The sequence below is a fragment of the Lepisma saccharinum genome, chromosome 27, assembly GCF_977018435.1.
Source record: "Lepisma saccharinum chromosome 27, izLepSacc3.1, whole genome shotgun sequence".
In the NCBI taxonomy this organism is placed as follows: domain Eukaryota; kingdom Metazoa; phylum Arthropoda; class Insecta; order Zygentoma; family Lepismatidae; genus Lepisma; species Lepisma saccharinum.
The window spans coordinates 26,564,443-26,585,929 of record NC_139255.1 but is presented as its reverse complement, the minus strand read 5'-3'; the positions used below and the strand labels follow the sequence as shown (position 1 = coordinate 26,585,929).

General features: G+C 38.1%; 1 protein-coding gene across 1 annotated transcript in view; it reads left to right on the top strand.

The window, feature by feature from the left end:
- The first annotated feature begins 4,414 nt into the window (after nucleotides 1-4,414).
- Nucleotides 4,415-21,487, top strand: part of LOC145980204 (dipeptidase 1-like) — a 186,195-nt gene continuing 169,122 nt past the window's right edge. The window contains exons 1-2 of the mRNA XM_083113231.1: nucleotides 4,415-4,420; nucleotides 4,993-5,134. Coding sequence (XP_082969357.1) covers nucleotides 4,415-4,420; nucleotides 4,993-5,134 — 148 coding nt within the window. The remainder of the gene's footprint in view (nucleotides 4,421-4,992; nucleotides 5,135-21,487) is intronic.

Here is a 21,487-nt window from a genome sequence, read left to right as displayed (position 1 = left end):
AAATGGATGATAGGACATGATGATCCATGCCTTACACAAAATTCTAAGTTGGGACTAATGAATATCGATTCGTCTTATCATTTGTCAAGTAGTTGTTTTTAACTCCAATCTTTTTCAAGGACTTCTGGATTGACAGCATGTGTGTTGCGCGATGATGATTCGATGAAAACCATCATTTCAGTGAACTTTCTCGACAATGACTCTAATATCAGTAAAGAGAACATTTCCTTACGAGTAGCTGTTGTTAAGAAACCAATTCCTGAAACTTTTTCTGGAGGTCTCACGGCACCCAGTTGTTGTTTGTTGTGGTTGGGCCTGTGGGTATGACTCACGCTGCTGTCAATACTCAATCGTTCCCGAAAATCCAGGTCCGCCAGGCAAACCTAATCGACAATTTTGTTATTTGGGTTGCATAGACAACAGGCTTTAAGATGTTACGAAATCGTAGGTCTCGTGACCCAAGAACTACTTTCTCTGACTGTACATGCTTTAGGAATTTTTGGTTTCAAAATTCTGCTTATCGTTCTGTCTTTCTGTTGTTTCTTTTCATTTCTTGCGTATGTTGCAAATTGGGGCAGACATGCAAATATATGCAGGGTATCTATCAATTTGAACTGGCACCCCTGCTAGAATGCATGTGCGCATGCGTGGTATACCTACGTCCATGGAGAGTTGGGAATCAGGCATGAAGCGTTGTCCGGTGAAGACTTGGATTGCGACGGTGGAAGCCTTCATTCAAAAGGGCACTGCTTGGGAACAATGAAGATCGCCATGCACCTGCTCCAGAGACACGCAGCATTTTGAGGTTGGTTAGACATTGGAGAACCAGGGGTAATGTTGTGACCCGTCAGTTGCCGTGAAATACGTACGTGCTATTCCAGGATATGTTGAGACGGGAGTCATGAAAGCCTTCCCACATCGCCTCGAACAGTGCATCCAAGCAGAAGGGCATTTAGAGAACCTTATTTTCAAGGCTCACTTATATCTGTAATGTTCATTTTATGCACTGTATTAAATGCCTATGTGCATATTTTTATTTCATAACCATATAAAATTGGTTAATACAATGTGCGCCATCCTAGCGGTTAATAGTTCCATAATGAAATCATGAGCATATGGAGAATAAAATTAGTTATCAAGTATTTGCTGCTTCTGCTCTTATTTGTATGCTCGCGGGAGTGGAGATCTAATACACCGTGTATGTCATACTCGGTTCCTGCAACTTCAAGATAGTAATTTTTAATTTGGTATTTCTCTTTTCTATTTCTGGGATTAATTGTGACGATGAAGATGAATGATGGCCTGAAGAAATAGCAGTGAGCATAAATGAAATGACGCATGGGAAATATTAACCATGAAATGGTGCGAAGGAATTTTGTTGTTTCCATTAAAGTGTTATGTTTTGTAATAAATGTCCGATTCCTAAACTCAGGTTTTAAAAAAAAGGTTTTGAAATAAAATAAATACGCATATACTTGTCACACACAAGAAGTTTGTCAATAATGGTTAGTGAATTATCCAAAATAATTATTGTATTTGTATTTGAGTTGGTGTTTTAAGTCCACTTTATGCACAGTAAGGCTAATCGGGACTGGACCTACAGTTTAAAGTGGGATCCGAACCACTTGTGCCTCCACCGGGTATCGAACCCGGGAACCCTTGATTACAAGGCAATGACGCTACCACTGCGCCATCGGGGAGGCTGCCAAAATAATTATGAATGGAAATTAGTTTGCTCCTCGTTAATTAAGTCACTGTCGTCAAACTAAGCATTTGGTATATGTAATAAAACTGCTAAATAATCGTTCTAAGACATACTGCTCTGTGTCGATTTGCAACCATTGTCTGGATATGAGGAATGCTTCAAATTCTTCAACATTCAATAAGAATTTTGGCTTGGAAATACGTAAGGTTCTGTCGAGTTTGTTTCCAGCCTAGAAATAACTCAGCAGTTAGCAAATGTGCCTGTCCCCCGACCTCCGCCGACAGGATATTGGTAAGGAATATATATTGCAGTCGGGGGAGAGGAAATGTTAGTTTTTGCAGAGCAGTTATGATAAATAGTTTGTGATAAACAGTTTGGTGTTGGACAAGAGAGAGAGAGAGAGAGAGAGAGAGAGAGAGAGAGAGAGAGAGACGAACGACGTTGAGTGAACACGTGAGTGCGTAAAAGCTCTAGGCAGGACACCAGAGGCCAATACACCAAGTAAGTGTTTCCTGGGGTCACATATAAGTCCAATAAATTAATGAAAAGAGTTTCTGTTTAGTGTTCGTTTGGCGGTGCTAATTAGGATGGTCATTCATCCATGTTTGTCCTAATTTCCATCGTACATGGTGGAAGCTAGCCGAATCCCCCCCAACCCCCCGGGTTTTCACAAATTTTCACATTAACAAATGTTAAAATCGCAAGCACTAGCTTATAATTACACATAACACTGGATGAAATAGAAACCCTCCCATTTTCATCAACAGCTTTTTCTCATAGATTGCTAACTAAAGAACAACGGCAAGCTCCTGAGATCGGTTCACTCGACCACCCAATAACTCTCTTCAAATTTCACCTTCTTATTATTTTTCGCCAAACGATAAAAATTTAAACAACCATGGCAAGCTGATGCAGGCAATTTAAATCTGCACGTTTTGTGACAAAAGGAATGAAAGCATTCACCAATCCTGATTTATGATTGACAACTTAACAGCATTTAAATACAACGCAGCTTTTGGTCTAGCCATGCGCGGTGTAGCTTTACAATGGTTTTCTAAAGTCAAACAAGCTCTAGGATAGGCCCGGGCACCAGGATATGCACAGCTCTCTCTCGAGGACTTGAAAAAGAAACTTCAAGACACGTTTCCACAAAAGTATGATTTGCAGTTAGCAGATGACAGGATATGAACTCAATTACCATCGTACAGTAATCAGTCGGATTCGAAACAGGTTAAATCACAAGATGACCCAACTCAGCACTTTTCCTCTTGAAAAGAAAGGATCTTAAGAAATATTTTCCATAAACGAGAAAGCCACTGGTTCTATAAAACGGCTACTGACGTCAATATTTATTTACCTTAGACACATAGCACATTATAGCAAGTTTACGTTGTTCCGCCTACGTATAATACAGCAGTTTGACTTTTACAAATGCAAGAATTAAACAGAATACCTTTCATATGTTATGACGTCAATGCTAGCAGATGACTCAGTTTTGTGATTATTGACTAACCTATAGATTTTCAGTAAATAAAGACGGTTATGTTCAAAATACTATTTTGGAAAATTGTAATTTATTATTGTTAATGAATGAGTGAATGTAGTTATATGAAAAGGTATTTAACAGCGTATTGGAACTTTTGTGTGTAAAAGTTATGTTAAAATGTTACTTTATGTCACATTTCACATAAAAAATATAAGATTCTAAACATGCGATTGGATTAAAATTTTCATAATTAACTTATTTCATAGAATTATGAAGTACTTTCAAGTTTTTCCTAACAAATGGAAAATAATGACTATAGCGTGAATGTGTGAAAAGCATTAACGAAAATATGTTACGTGTATGACGCTTCAAAAACTTAGCAAATTTTGATTTCATTTGTGTGTGAAGTATACAGGCAACATGTGATAATAATATTTTTATGTGCATTCACAAACGTTGAAACTTTAATGCAATTAATAACTTTCGAATTAATTTATTTTCTTATTAACGTGGAGTAGGACCACTTTTTGTGGAATGCCCCATTTCATTAACCACTCTGACTTATGTGCATATACTTAAAACACTAATAAAAGTCGGTTCTCTTCAAACGATGCAATTTGAAGTGATTATTTTTTGGAATCTCTTCACATGTACAAGCTAGTGACTGCAGGTCAGCGTGTATGATCCCTAAATTGCCTTTCAAAGAAGGCATATGCTCGAAATAACAATACACGTGTTTCCAAAACCACATTGAAGAATTAATTGATTGTTAGACCTCTTTTATTGCAAAAAGCAATTGAATAAAGAGAAAGAATATGACTTTCAATTTCCTCTTGCTTCTTGCTATACACAATACACGATCAGACAACATATCTGGTGCATAAATGTAATGTGTAGATACCTTAACCCTTTGTTTTTGGCGCACGGTCTCTAGTTCTAAGTGTGTGGTTTCAACGTCGCAATTTATTAATGATTATTTTGTCAACACCTTCCCTCTGTCTAGCTTCGTGTTTGACCTTCCTGCTTTACACCACGGATCATTTTTCAGTGTTAGTTACATCTTCGGGCCATTGGTGGAGGTGGTGAGTCGTTGAAAACCCGGTCTCTGAGTCCGTAACTAGTTTCACTAACAATCAGTTTTTTTTGTTTATTTTTGTGTTTGTGACTTCTATTAAACTAACATTACTTTGCAATAGCTTAACAGTTGATGTAATAAGGTGAACATGAAGGTAAAAGAGCGGATAAAACAGCTATTATTGGGAATTCCGAGAGAAAGTGATTCAGCAGTATGAATCAGATGACCCACCAGCGTAATATTTGTAATAATGCTGTGAAAAATGAAAAATATTTTCAATAATCAATTATTGAATTTGCAAGAGAACCTATTTTTTTTCAATTGCCTTCTTCATGTTGCAGTGGCAACGTCATCACATTGTAATCAAAAGGTCCCGGGTTCAATTCCCGGTGGAGGAAAATAGAGGTTTCACTTACTTTAAAACGTGGGCCCAGTCCCGATTAGCTTTTATGTGCATAAAGTGTAATTAACACAAACATTTTAGAAAAAGAACAACTATTTTTTTCAATTTTATGGTCGCACAAGTACATTGAAATTTTTAACATGTGAAATATTACTTATTTTGTTCTGTGTATTTAATTTATTAACTAAAATGTACATTTCATAGTTTTATAGAATCTCAATTGCGCGACCGACGTAATTTTTTTTTCCGCCAGAACCACCCAGAGTTAAGAACATTTATGGTTCTCAAGTGTGTTTTTGACAAAATGTTCTTCTTCCTTTCAGATGTGTCGAATCAACACTCTTTGTTGCTGCCAACAATGCAAGTTACACAGAGAAGCCTCGTTGTTGTTGATCTCCTCTGACCTTCATGCCCTTGACCTATTTTCGGCCGGCTGCCGGGAGATTCCACGCCTCTCCCCGAAAGGTAAGCAGGCTAGGATTTTCCCATAGTTATTCCTCCATATTAAGTTACTCAGCCTCCTCTTCTAATTCCTGAAACGTATATATCGCAGAAGCAGTTGTAAGATGGAAGCCGTTTGATCATTGGTTCAGAATTCCAAACACCCAGGCAATAAGTACTGCAGTATTTTAAGCGGCAACATTAAAATATGTGTGGGGATATTTAATTTTAATATCGAAAGCAGCCGTAACGTTGGTTTAAAAAGGCTACAGAACTCTAATTGAATCACATATTTCAGAAACTCTCTATCGACCACTATCAACAAATTTGTGATTTCCTAGATTAAAGAAATGTATCTGTATATACAACAGGCAAAGAAACTCCATAATGTTGTCCTTTATGTTATTATTTAAATGGTCATTGTCTGACTTTTCTTAACGCAGTAGGATAGTTTTTCATTGTTTTCTCAACACTTAGATTTTCTTAAATAAGTGGTTTCTGAATTATGAGTTATTTAGTTCTATTTACATTATTCAGACGTTACAAAATAATTTCGATTATCTAGAGTTAGTCTGCATAGTCCAAATAATGTATCGTCTCATTCCTCTCTGGGAATCTGTCATACTCAAATGTTGAAGTAATTTCAATGTGTGAAATGTGCTCAATTGACTATTACTACAAATAATAATCCCCATATCTTCTGACCTCAACAATCAATTTTTATACCCTTCCCTTGTGTCCCCCCAAAAGTAAGAGCTATAGATGAGTCATTACTAGTGCTCAAAAGAAGAAATAACAATAATTATCTTACAACAACTCTTAGAAATCAGCTTTCTTTTCAAGGGGTCCCGGTTCGATACCCGGAGGAGGCACGTGGCACAGTCGTTCGGATCATACTTTAAATTGTAAGTTCAGTCCCGATTAGTCTTTCTGTGCATAAAGTGGGCTTAAAACAACAAATCAAACAAACAATCAAACTTAGCAATCAGTAAGTAATATATCCTAGTTCCTGAGTAAAATATGTAAAATGCACAGTTCCATTCATTACGCAATATAGAAATTAAGTAGAATTACGATTCATTAATCTCGTACAAACTGCTTTTTTTATTTTGTATTAAAAAAATCATCCTCTCGCCCTTAAGGAAATAGATATATTTTTTAAATAATGAAATACATATAACCCCTCCTATAATGACCACATTGCATGTGGTTTGATTGATTGATTGATTTTGAATTTGCGGGCACTTCAATACATAGGTGACATTTGTCCTCCAACAATTAGACCTCCTTACATATTAAAAGCTGGGGCTGTAAAGGGGGACACTCATCACACAGAAGGACAAACACAGGATAACACAGCCCTACGGAGGATATACATAAATACATTTAGCTTTTGGTGCCTTGCCAGAAGGTTGCCCCTTACACCCAACACCTTGCATGTGGCTTACTTGATTATCACATAAGCAATTGATACTCAATAGCATTTGAAAACTATATTAAAAAATAGATATATCTAGTGACGATCTAAGTAGGAACTTGGGGGGGGTGGGTGTTATTATCTACGACTTGGGCTAATTTTTTTATAAACGAAAATCTCCTCCTACGAAAATCCTTGACACGCCACTGCTACATCATATTGCTAAGCCAATTGCGATTTTGAGTTATTGCTTTGGAGAAGTAGGAATTATCCAATCCATATGTCATTCGAGATGTGTTTATGGCGACTTCGGGTTTATACAATCACGCAATTACTTACAAACTGATGCGACGATAGCTACGATCTAATTATGGGATGTGACTTGTAACAACACAACCAACCAAATCGGTTGCTATATTCGCAGTTAACTTTAACTTTACTTTTACTTGTATATATTGTATTCGTTTCTGTACCCCTGAGTATCTACGTTTATTTTCTACGTACGCATATACGAACCCTGTACTATGTCAACGGCTGAGGGCTTTATTGTCTCCGGGCTCCCATGCTCTGTGGTTTGCGGCTTGTACAACCGGCACTGAATGACGGTATCAAGAAACTGATATCACGCTATGATAAATGCTTGAATGGGCATGGGAAAGTAGAGTAAAGTATGTAGTTTTCTGTACGATAAATGTGTTTCCACATATCATTTACAGTTTTTGATTTACACCAAAAGTTCCTTTTTTTCTGGGTGACCCTCATACGTATATACAGAACACAAGATAAATATATCCTGGGAAACTGTTGCTTTTTCCACAATTGGCTCCGCAGTTCCCTGTCCCCTGTTTCAAGTCTTTCAACATGGACGGTGTTTTTATTAACAAGAATTATAATTTTTGAAATGATTTTAACAAAGAAAAAATAGGCTAAAATACAAAGAAAATATATGTTCAATAACAGAACGCATACATTACATTCAACTACTTGGGAGGTAATAATGGTGTTATTATAATAACAATACTATTTCAAGCATTTTCTGGATAATTTAGGTGATGTATCTAATTACGAACCCTAGGTTGAATTTCACACACAATGACAAACTAGGAAAGCACATAAAACCTAGTGTAGACAGAAAAGTTTGTATTCGTAGTTTAAGGCAGCTGGACCAATCAAAAATGGTTCAATGTTTTATATATATATGTATGTATGTACGTGTTATATTTAGCGCGTTCGAGTTTCTCTGTCGTTACGATTTTACATATTTTTTCTGGGTTCATAAGAATGATATTTTCACAAATGTATGAGCCGCGGTGGCTCAGTCGGTAACGAGTCTGACTACCATGCTAAAGGTCTCGGGTTCGATCCTCGGCCGGTTCAAATCCAGGAACTTTTCTAACGATGGAAGCGGCCCGGGTGCCCACCCAGAGTCGAATAACATGGGTACCTGGGGGAAACCCTGGGGGGTAAAGGCGGTCAGGGGCGTGATGCTGATCACATCACCCCCACTCACGACCGGATCAAGAAAGTGTGGGGGGTTACCCCACACCCCCTATACGCCTTCATGGCGTGGTGATATGCACAGGGGAGCACTTTCTTTTTTTTTTTTTACCTTTTATGTATGACATCCTAAATTATGTCAACAGTTTACGAAACGCGTTTCTATGAAACTAGCGATTCCATAGCACACGTAAGTAATGGTATTATACGACGTACGCTTTTAGAAGGAACATGAGTTTAGCCAATACGCAGCCAGTGCTCTCGCGCTGTTGTCAAACCAAGTGCTAGCGGAAGGGAAACACAGAGAATTCGTTGCGTCCAATGTTCAACTTTTTATATATATTAATGCATGCACGTGATATTTGATTACAATGAAATATATAGTGAATAATTCTATACAGGATTATATCATATCACTGCACCATATAAGAGAAACTCGTACCTGAAAGAAGTTTGAAGGTATTTATTGCAGAGGAACTGCAAAGGTCATCATCATCACTCTCGTTTCTGTTTTCTGGCATGTTCCACAGGAGATTTGAACAGGGGTTCAACGATTTCTCTGGTAGATATTTTACCGTTTTATAATACGCAACACGGTGTGCACATATACACCAAACGCTTTAGCCGCAAGTTCTCGACTCAGAGAACACTGTTTCAGCACGCACGTCTTGCGAACGCCAATTCCTTCAAGTAAGAATATACTTTAAAAGTAAGATTTCTGCCTTGTGAACGTAATACGAGTATTTTACCCTTGGTGCCTGTACTACTGGTACGTACTAGGTTTCGAGAACGACATTATTAATTTGATTTGATTTGCTTTATTTTACTTCGCTTTTCTGTCACTGTTGGCTAATTGCGAAGATGGGAATGAGTGATGATATAATGAAATTGATGAAGGGACATTCATAAACATCCATGTCCAGGCCAGGATTCGAACCCGGGACTCCTGGCGTCGTAGCGCGATATGCTAACTACTCCACAATGGTGCCGGCGCGACATTATTAAATAACACTCACGCACACACACACACTATTGCACAATTATCGAACATAAGGGCTGTATTGCACAACGCGCTACAACGCCAGGAGTTCCGGGTTCGAATCCCCGCCCGGGAATAGGTGTTTGTAAGTGTCCCTTCGTCAATTTCATCATATCATCATATCATCACCCATCCTCATAAACTGTTCTTCGTGGCGTACGAATAAAATTATCTTACACCGCCCTTGTTACGAAAGAGCTGAACTCAAACTGGCTTAACTGACTCGCAATGTTCGTGAATGAAGGATCATTGTGCATATTCAGCCAAATAGCTTTACCAAGACACAACAACTCAGCGGGGTCCACACGGTGGCAACGAAAAAAACAACAAACGGAAGGAAAAGGAAAGGGTCATTGTGTGTGTGTCGAGACGTGTTATTTCCCATGTTACTTCGAGAAACGATAACTCCGGCTGTAGGCGACGGAAATTCATGGTACTTAGACAGTCAGGTTAAAAATGTCATGTTCCATCTTATGATGAACCTTAAAGTAGCGAGTTTTATGAAAACTTCTTGCGCGCAAGAAAAATACAAAACACGGCGTTTAACTCGCGCGCCGCAGTCTCCTAACTGTACAACGTTGCACTCCTGCCATTGGCTCGTCGCCACGCACACCCTCTGTTGGGCTCCGCCCGATATCGCTTCTAAAACCGTGCGTCGTATAATAAATTAACCTACCAATAACAAAATTCTGTTCGGACACAAGTATACATTAGCAGTGAATTGCCCCAAACAGAATGGCATGAAGTAATCACAACCATTTGATCTAAATAAAAAAATAATATATGCAATATTTATTGCATAATTTGTGCACGCTATCCCAGAATTTGTACACACATGGTTTGCCAGCAAATTTGAATTTCAACGTGATTTTGCCAAATTCACACCAGCTTGAAACTGATCAAATCCTTTGTCAATATTTAGTGCATAATGTGTGCTAATTTGTACACGCCCTTCTTAGTGTGTGTAAATAAACGAACACCCCCCCCCCACACACACACACACAATGTAAGATTCAAGGGAAACTACAGAAAAGAGTTTAATAGCAATCTTTAATTCACTTTCGTACTAGCTATATTCTGGAGGGTGTAATGGAAATTCAGTACAGCAATGATTGGAATTGAAGTTTCACCTGCCTTCGTGCCGGTGTGGTAATCACAGCTGCTTGAACGTTCCGGGTTCCAGATTCGAATCCCGGCCTGGGTATAAATGTTCCTTGTGAGTGTTCCTTCACCATATCATCATTCCTCCTCATCTTCGCGGTTAGATATAAGTGACACAAAAGCGAGGTATATTTAACCAAATCAGCGAAAGCAGTATTTGAGAATTTGATCAAAATTCCCATATATATTAAATTTGATTTCTAGATACGTACTTTACGATTATTAATAAACGCAATCGTTGTTCCTCTCACATACATATAATTTTTAATATTTTGTATGTAAACAATCAATAAACAAATGGTTTGTATTTGTCGAATATTTTGATTAGTTTATTTTTTTGATGTGAATTGGATTATTGTGTTAATTCCATGAATAGAAGCTGTTGCGTAGTATACGGTTGAGCATTGACATCTAGTGTACGGTATTTAATGGAGCAAGATTAGAACGTAGCAGCTTGGAGATGAAATTCCACATCTCGTTATTTTATACTTTCAGTTATGCCACCAAATACAGCAATAAAGACTTAAAAATCTAAGTATTTAAAATTCTAGGTTGGTTGGACTAAGTATCGTACCATGCCGAAGGCACGACTCAAATCCAGGAGCCCGGCCGCCATAGTCCGATAGTCTAATCATTTCATAAAAAGGGCCCGAGTATGAAAGAAGCGTGAAAGAGCTTATTTCAAGCAAATGATACCTGCGATTTTCAGTGGATGTAAAAATCCTCCGATACGAATTCTTCTGGAACCGCTGGAAAGATAATGCTAACACAGGAAAGCACCGTTATTGAGAGACGAGGTCTCTCAACGGCCGAAAGTTCAAAAAAGTTCATTTAAACAGCTCGCGAGAATATTTCTTCCACAGTCAGTATCTGAAATCTATTGCGTGCACAGTCGGTGCCTAGGAATTATACATGTTGTTGAACTAAGAAAGTTATGGCTTGAATAGTTGTTGCCTCCGACTTAATGTCGGATTACCGGACTACTAAAGTAGTTACAGCGAGTAGTAGTACGCTACCGGAAAAGAGTTTTATTTCAGGAGAGTTCATCAGTGTTTCATCTACTCACCAGCGATTCGATCGTCACATCCAGATGGTCAGGTAACGAACGTTCCTAAATGCTTGTATATTATTCTCTCACACCTCTGCCAGACCAGTCAATGGAAGTGTTTAAATTTAATCATGAGTGTTGTACTTATTTCAAGGGACTAATCCCCTTTCAGTTTGAGTGTAGACGTAGCTCCTCAGGGCTACTCCTCTTTCCCTTACGACGTTACGTTCCTCTCGCTTAGCAAGCGAGAGGCCACAGGCTTTCACATAGCCTATCAACGATCCCTTAATCTAAACAAACAGGTGTTTATACGGTATTGTTCCATTTTTTACTTTAAAATGTATTTCATATAATCCACTTACAGGATAGTATCAATGATTTAAATTTCAATGAACGTGCCTGGTATAAAAAACGTAAATATCATGTACATTTTCCTTTCTTCATAAAATCGATGCCGGGATTTTGAGCGAGAGGCAGGGCTTCGCACAATTAGAATGATGAAGCCAATGCCATCGCGGACAGCTGACAATCGATTTTTTAGTCCAGCTGCTTGTATTGAAACAAAAATTCCCCTGGGCGTTTTGTTCAGGCAACACACAATCGTGCCCTCTGGAAGCGCTCTTGTTCAAATATTAGCTGACCTGCGGCTCAGGGCTTCACTATGCGCATTCCAGACAGAAAATTAGAAGCAACTGCTGGAAAAGCAGTGGTTAATCTGGGTGGTAGAATTAACTCAGTAGGAATTCCTTTGCATTTTGTTTATCTAGCGATGCTAGTCTAGTTCTTCATTGGCATGAACGATAATTAGATGAAAGGACAAAGTCAAAGGGAAAACAAATTTCCAAGCCGAAACTCGAATCTAAACCTCTTCTCAGACCATTCGAAGCACTGAGCTACCTATACAGAGAAAGTGGATGAAGAAATCCTCTATCCTTAATATGTGTAATATATACAAGGTGAATCTAAAACAAATTGACTGATTAAACGCTTTATAATAGTTTCTTATCGAAAATTGTTTGTTTTATCAGGAAGCATTTAATACTCTTTTGTAGAGAAAGCCTTCAAGTTTACGAATCCCACTTTTCGTTTGTTTTCGTGACGTCACCATCACGTGAGCGCTCTTGACGTCAGTCAGTTAAGCAGCTTGAACTTGCAAAAACAAATTCTGTTACTGTTTTACAGCGTAGTTTTAGAACACGGACAGGCTAAGAAGGCAGTCCATCAACGATAAGAGCAAGAAATTTGAGGAAACTGGTTGTCTGTGCAAGGGAAAAAGTCTACTTTGTAGAGAACTGAACTATGGCATTGACATCTGTCGTGTTACAAAAGAGTCATACGTAGAAAATTTGTAACTTAGCCATGTAAACTTCTGGACATAGTCTTCTAACCATGTGGGGCTTCCCGGATGCCACAGTGGTAGCGTCGTCGCCTCGTAATCAAGGGTTCCCGTGTTCGATACTAGGTGGAGGCAAATAGTGGGATTCCACTTTGAGCTGTAGGTCCTGTCCCGATTAGCCTATCTGTACATAAAGTGTACTTAAAACACCAATCCATTCAATCAATCAATCTTTCAACCATGTAAGTAGCAGCTATGTTATTAAAACTCTTCTTTCTGAAAATCTTTGAAACTCTCTATGTATTTTAGGCGCACCCTGTATATTCGTATATGTGGCAAGACGTTAAATTTGGGGCAAAAATGGCTGGATAATATTTTAGTGGTACGATGTTTACACAATTTTTCAAAATTGCCTCTTTGAGACGGAGTACTTGGTTTATAAAATTTTAAATTTTTAACATTAGCACATTGTGGAATATGAACAATACTTAACAATAATTTACAAATTTATATTTTACAGCTTGAGTGTACTATTTGAAATTATCTTTGTCATCACTGAGTAGATCTAATGAAATAGAACTAAATATATGATTTTGTCAACTTAAAACACATGAGAATTTGACTACGGAAACGCATAGTTCTCCTTGGAATTGTATGCGTAATTTCCAAATTTCAGGCTTAAGTTACAGCATAAACGTTCATAAAACTGGAGTTTATGCTACAAATATAGGAAAAATTCGTTACCTATCTTAAGCGAATGTCAGTGTTATTTTTATTTTTAGTAAATATTATTATTATTATTATTATTAAACTGGCAGTTGTACCTCTGTAGATTTGCAATGAAAATGCTTATAAAAGTTGAACTGATTCAATGAATTATGCTTTATCAGGGAATCGTGACAAGGACCTCTAGTGTTATGATACGGCAATCAAAGCTATCATAGCAATCTTTGGCGCTGAAACTTCCATATGAACTATACGTTGAGATTTGATATTTCTTATAATGATTAGGCACGTAACTGGTCTTTATATTCCATGCTAAATTCAGGTTCCGGTGGAGGTACAAGTGGTTCGCATCCCACCTTAAACTGAAGGTTCAGTCCCGATTAGCCTTACTGTGCATAAAGTGGACGACTTAAAACACGAACTCAACTCAACTCAACCATGCTAAATTCATTGTGCGTTTTTATATCAATGGACATTTTCTCAATTTGTTTGAGCATGTGGAGTATGGCCCATCTCAGACCCCCCACCCCCTTGTTCCAATCGTCGCCCCTGGTTAGTATTTGTTTAAGTAATAATAATAATAACCCACGTCGCAGTAGCCCGTGAGGGCCAGAACCTACCTACCGACTGCAGGCCTTATTCCCACATGCCTCAGCAGAGGTAGGAGATTGTTCAACCAGTGACAGGGTGACGTGTGGTCACTACGACAAACCCCCCAGTCGATGTTGTAGGTTTCCGTGACAGGATTAAGCTACTCATTCGAATCTCCCTAGTTTCCTCACGATTGTGGGTGGCTACCGGTCCCATACACAGGCCGAAAAGTTCTTACTCAAAGCTCAAAGCTTAGGCCTTAGGCCAAGTCCACGGTGCGGGACATACAGTATGTACTTAAGTATATTCACAAATGACCAGGGGCGCCGACTTGTCAAAATTATTGGGGGGGGCTCTGATCACTGAAATAAATGAATGACTCACTCCCTCCCTTTTTTAAAAATAAAAATTATGTCTTCGTATAGCAAGCAGTTTTTAAGCAGCTATTATATTCCTCATGCAAATGAAATGTAACATGAAAAACGTTTAGAAATTGTTTCAAAGTCGCTTTATGTCTTTTGTGTCTGCTCATTTTTTTTTTTAGATAACAATTAACATTTTTATTGAAAAGTAAGTATTTACATTAAGAGGCCAACCTAACAGTTGTATGCCGACCTCGGTAGCCGAACGTGTTGGGTGGTCGACTCAACTCGCTTTGATCCAGAGGTCTCGGGTTCGAGTCTCGGCGAGGACATGGGTGTGTTTTAATGTCCGCAACAGACATGTGATGGGTTGCAAATAACCTTAGTGTTGATGTACCCATAAAATAACGAATATTTACAATACTTAACAGTTTTATTTAATTATTTACATAAATGCTAACACAAATAGCAGGAAAATAAGTTTTACTTTTTTGTTCTTGCTACAATATTTAACTTTTTAAATTTAATTTTGCAATAATAATAAAAAACGAAAAGCATGTACACTAAGATATAAAGTGACATACACAACAAAAACATATGAAAATGATTTTAAAATAAAGCAAAAGTTGCTCTACGCACTGGGTTATTTTTTTATGAACTCATTAACGAACGGTCTCAGGTCCAAATTATCAAGCACAGTTTGATGTATGTGGAGTACCGCTAAGCTGCTTAGTCTCTTCTGCCCCATTGCAGATCTCAACTATGTATTCAGTCGGCGAATAGCACTGAATGACCTTTCGGCTGTGGCTGTCGTCACTGGCACAATGCGGAGGACCATCATGAATTTGGCAACTTCAGGCAGAAACTCCTGGAGGGTGATGTCCTCCAAAAGAAACTTCATTATGTCACGCATGGTAGTTAGAACCACTTTATTCTGTGTGGCGATATCACCAAGCATGGACAGGTGTAAAGAGAGCCTATCGGCATCCAAATCTTGGCGAAAGAATTCTCGCGTTTGCTGAAAGTTTGTTGTGTAACTGTTCACAGCTGAGATGCATTCTTTCCCTACGGCTGTTACTTTTCGTAGTCCTGTAGATTCATGTCCTTGTTTAACACATGATTTTGCTGTGTTACACACATCAGTGTATATTGATTTGTAATACTACTCTGGAGTGTAGAACTTGTGAGGTTTGGCAGCATTAGGTTTTGAAGTCTCTTAGGGACGTGACGTTGACGGGCCAATTCTGGCTCAACAACGGGGCTGGGTTTGACCTCTGTGCATTTTGACCTCTGCCAGAACTGCTCAAAACCCATTCGCTTTTCTTGATAGATGTCAGTCAAGTATTTCAGTTTTCATCCCACTTCTGTAGTATCAATGTGTGGAAACTGAATCTTACAGTTTACCTCTTCTATTGGACCCATCATATGGCAGTAGAGGGAGAGAAAGAAAAATGTCTTGAAGTGTAGCATTGTTTCCAGGTATCCAGCAAATTTTGATGCTGCGTCAGTTGAATATTCTTCAGAAAATTTCTCGACAAAATTGAGAAGATTTTCATAGTTCCTTAAGATCTGTTGCATACTGGAGGCTCTCAACGTCCACCGACGAGGGCAAAGTGGTCGCAGTCCAGTATGGCCAGCCTTCTCATTCACTCAATAATATTCCTAAATATTTGCATTCTTTTAGGGGATTCCCAAACAGTCTTGAAGAAGTCGTTTGCTAAATTTATTATGTCTCTGATTAATATATGATAATTATATTCTTAGTATATAGTAATAAGTCATATGTTTTGCTGTCTCCGGTCATACCCCCCCCAAAGTTGATGGTTTGGCGGTCTCAGCCCCCCAACGTTGATGCTTTTGGCGGTCTCAGCCCCCAAAGTTGATGGTCTAGAACATTTCAAATGTGTATTTAAAGTTAAGATCATGTGGCACAATTCAGAGTAAACTTTACAAGAGAAGCAAAATAATACATTAGATCATCTTGAGCAAAATTATTGGGGGGGGGGCTCTGCCGCCACATCGTTAACATTGGGGGGGATCGAGCCCCCCCCCCAGCCCTATGGAGTCGGCGACTATGCAAATGACTGAATGTCTGCCTCACGTACAGCCTCAGAGTACCGTTTTTCTCGGAAATAACTTGTATGCACAAATTTGTTCGTTTAACTTTATTTCTTATTGCATGTAAAATCATTTTTTACTAATATTTTGATTTTTTTAAATAAACAACGTTAATATCATATGTACTTTAAGTAAAATTATTCATTTCTGTTTACATTGTCTATTACCCAATAGGTACCTCTTTACTACTCACGTGTTAAATTCTCGTCTACTTCTACTTTTACAAGAGTTCCTTATTTGAACGTCTCAAGAGTCCGAACACGATTTCTTTATTAAGACTGCCGACCTCCGTGGCGGAGTGCTTAACACCGCACGCTACAACGCCAGAGATTTCGGGTTCGAATCCCGGCGTGGTCATGGTTTTTCTTTGTGAATATCCCTTCATCAATATAACCACTCATCCTCATCTTCGCTAACAACCAAATTAGCAGAAAAGCTAAGTTAAATAAACTAAAGCAAGCAAATCAATTTAATTAGACCGATCGCATGAAGTGTTCGACCTTCGATCTATCAATGCGGGGTTCGAATTCCGCTCTGGACATGGGTTATCTTTATAAATATGCCATGCCTTCATCATTTGTATCTCAGCCTCATGTTAATGATCAGCAAACATTGGCAGAATTATGTATGTGTGTGTGTGTGTGTGTGTGTGTGTGTGTGTGTGTGTATATATATACGATTCTGCTACAGTTGTCGATACCATAAAAATGTGAAACAAGAACAACATAAATATGAAAGTGTGGTTCATTGATTCTTGTCCATACTTTTCTTAAATACTAAATTTTCTCGTTGTACTTACTATTAATGTATGAAATAAAATTATTTGGAATGGATTTCCTCATTATTAAACTGTAATTGAGCATAAATTGAAATTACAATGTCAGACAATTCAACTTCCTGTCAGTGGCAGTAGAATGTCCTCACAGGAAAGTATCCAAATATTGTTCACTAGACATGGTTTGGTTCATTCAGCAGACTAACAATTTATATCTCTCGGGTGTTTTGTACATTGATCAACCATCGATCATAATCTGGACAGTTTGTTACATGTATATAAGTATTCATCACATAAAAATTTCTAACGGCAAAAGTTATAATTAATTTTTACTTATATTCTAATATTCGCTTTATTTTAAACCTTCAACAGATAAATTCTTTCTTCCACCCATTGGCACAGGACTGACTATCACACACTGACGCTATATTCCATCGTTGAGCAAAGGTAAAGTTTGGTCAGAAGGGGTGTGAACAGGTAGTAGGAAGTTTATAATCGGCAGGCTTCATGCGTACAAACCACAATCGGGGTTTAATTCAGTTCCAAATAGGCTTGATTTACTATCTTCAGACTTCGTAAACACTAACATTTTGGTGGAATAAAACATTTGCTGCTCTCTGCATAATAAACAGTAATACACGCCACAGCGTGTTGAGCATGTATTTTTGATTGTATATCTGTGTCCATTTCGTGTGAATTTAGAACAGTTTACTTGATTAGAATGCACGTCCTAGAGTGATGTGATTGACATGACGCATTGCATATATTTATGAACTGTGCCAACTTTAGAGTTCAGACGTATTTTGGTTGGGTCAATGATGGCACTAGATTGAGATAAATCAAGAACGTTCCCGGTGAACCCTTGCTACCCCAGCAAGTAAGAAGAATAGATAAACAAATGCACTTTTAATACAAATTTGTATATTGTCTTAAAGTATTAAGGTGTTAAGTATATATTGTATATCAGTGGCGAAGATATAGTACAAGCAATGCAAGCACTGCTTGCACAATTAAAATATTATTTAATGTACTTAACGTTGAGTGCATTATTTATTTTCTATCGCACTCGATTTCGCGAAATTTTACGGCCGCAAATTCTCTCCGCAGCCCGTTGGCAAGCAGCAACCTCTCTGCTTGCAACCACTGTGCGGGAAACCAACGCTTCTCAAGTATCATATGGCGAAGGGTAGATGCTGGTGAAGGTACGGTCCCCAAACCAATAATAAAAGCTCTGCTTTTCGGAGCTTTTCGGCTTCTCGAAAACACCCGAGCCAAGCAGAAAGCAGACACTACTATCAGAAAACATATAAGTGTTAACATGATCTCGAAGATGTATATTTGCTTTATTATAAACACAGAATTATTGAAATAAATTATCATAACTGTTCCAAATTCCATGTAGATAAACTTTAAAGCATTACTTTGATTGATTGATTGATTTAGTTTATTTTACTTCGCGTTTTGTGCCTCTTGGCTAATTTGCGAAGATGGGGATGAGTGATGAAATGATGAAATTGATGAATGGACATTCACAAACAACCAAGCCCGACCAGGATTCGAACCCGGGACCCTTGGCGTCGCAGCGCGATGTGCTAACCACTCGGCCACAGGGTCGGGCTGCATTACTTTGAGTTTCAAGATTTGTAAAACGTGTCAATAATGTCGACGTTCAGGGATTAAAACAAACATGGTGTTCCGGCACTGGGGAGCACTGGAATCTGCAGAACAGCTGGCTGTTGTCCGCTTCACACTTCTCTTGTCTCAAATTACAACGCACGCCAGTGTTGACAACTACCAAATAATTTACACTATATTTATCGTAAGTTTTCATACAAACAATGAACTGATGTTTTTTTTTCGATAAAACGTATGTAAAAAAAAAAGCAATGAAACTCTCTTCTGAGACCTGCAAATAGCAAAAACGTTAAGTCATAAATGCTATCCAACTCGAAATATTATTTTTATTAATATAATACATTATTAAAAAGAAGACACAGCGCATGTTCTTCCTATTGTAATGGCCTATTATTCGAAAGCTTAATTAATTTTAAGCTTCAAGTCAGTTCTATTACTCCCCCGTGAACATTAATTTTTACAACGAGGTTGACATCACTTTTCTGTTAGCTTCTGAGCTTTTCGGAATATTTTCCATTTATGTGGGAAGAACGAGTGGTTGAAGTGAGTGTTCTCTTTTGTGAAACAAACATGAATATTTCAAATTTCGTACGGGAAGCTGTAAGTAATAGCAAGTAGTATTTTATTATCAATAACGTGACAAGAATTTTGAACTTAGCAGTATGGCCGTTGAGAGAGGAGTTCATGGATATATTATTATTATTTAAAATGTCCTTTCTTTCCTAGAAAAACTGGGGCAATGGACTGTATAATTTATATACCCCCCCCCCCATTTTTCGGAGTACTGCATTGCTTTCCTTCCTCTTAAGACCACGCTTCGCTACTGTTGTATATCCACTTTCACCTGCGAAGACAATCAAAACTCCTTCCAAGAGAAATAAAGGAAAAATAGCAAAATCCCGAAAAATAACATACTTTTGGAGAATATCTGAACCTCAAAACCTTACTAAATTTTAAGTATGATTCCCGATATTAAATTGGCTTAATTAGTTTTTTTTCCCCTGCCGACAATTATACAGTCAATTGAGTTTCCGAAATATAGTAGTCGAGTTGAGGATCTAACTTATAGCACACCGTATTGAACACCGTCGTCTACTGACATATGCGCGAGAATTCTTCGCTGGTAGGTTTACTTCTCTTGGCATAAATACACCGCAGTTTCTCTGGGCTTGACCAAAAAGTTATTACTTACGTAAAGCGCTCTAAACCTAATATACATAACCTAACATCCAGAACTTTATCGCGACGTCAGTAGACGACTGTTCACTACGGTGTCCATTAAGTGAGTCCTGTCGAGTTGAAGGAGTAGCTTGCAAGTGCACAAGCCCCTGTGGTCTTTCAACTGTAATCAGAAATTCATAGGCACAACTTCGTCTTCACAGTGTTTCAACGAAACACTGCATTCCAGCTTTTTGCCCATCAAAGGAGTATTTAATCTTGGAACTTTCAAGTATCCCGACCTGCATGTAGTTCAACAAGCAACGAGTGCTATTTTAATTTGTTTGCCTTTGATCCCTTGATACGTTGCTACATCGTAGGGTCACTGGCAATAAAAAATGTGTCACCTAGATCCTGATAAACTCGCTTCCATGCAAGGCGTTATGCGTTATTGAATTACTGCTTCCTTTGATGATTATGTATGTGCAGTTATAATAATTATAAAACATATCATAATTAATAACAAATAATAACCAATTATTGCATGAGTGTCACACACATATTATACCAGTCACTAAAACTATAATAATTTTTCAGTAATTATTTTTTGGTTATGGAATTTGAATTTGAATTTGATTATATAATTTTGGGTGCGTCAGCACTTAGGCTATTTTGCAGCCGTCACATTATACGGGGTCCAGCACCTTACCGTTACAAATAACAACTCTAACGTTGCATAACTAAAATCTTAAAATATTCTGACTTCCGTTAAAACAGGACAACACAGAATTATACTGGCCATAGGGCCAGTCGCCAGAGCCTCCTTTGTCTGCAAAATGCAGTCCAGGGTGTACTACTTTTGGTTATGGAAGTGCATTTTTCAATAATTATATTAATTGTCAAAATTCCCAGCATTACCAACCAATTGTACACTGTCACTAGCATGAGTGTCTGGAATAACACACATTTAAATATGGCGTCTGATAGGCCCATCTAGTACATTTTGCCTCTTATTTAAATTACATTTTTATTTTTATGAACAAACGTGATACAGAAATATTGGCAACACCCTAAGGCAGTGGTTCCTAACATTTTTGGTTTCACGGTGCCCTTGGTGTTTCAAGATTTTTTCCGCGCCGCTCAAGTCAGAATGTAGGCCTATCTAACACTTGCAACTCTCATTTAGTTTGGTTAGGTTGCTTAATACGCACCTTCTGTCTTTAGGGCTTCATGTTAGTCTCGTTACAACCCTTTTATCGGAATTCTCAAAGGCTTCTTAGTGTTAGTAGGACCAAGCCCTTCCGTGGTCTGTGCTGCAGAATTTATTTTTAATTATCACCTATATAGGTTTGAAATATAAGATCATTAAGATCTTTAATCGGAGATTTATTTGAACTTTGGTTGATATACAACGACAGACAATTCACCCGATACAACTTGTAGGCATAAACCTATTAGTTGTACCTAGGTTTATAACCCTGGTCTTTTTGATTATGCAGGAGAACGCCTTATTC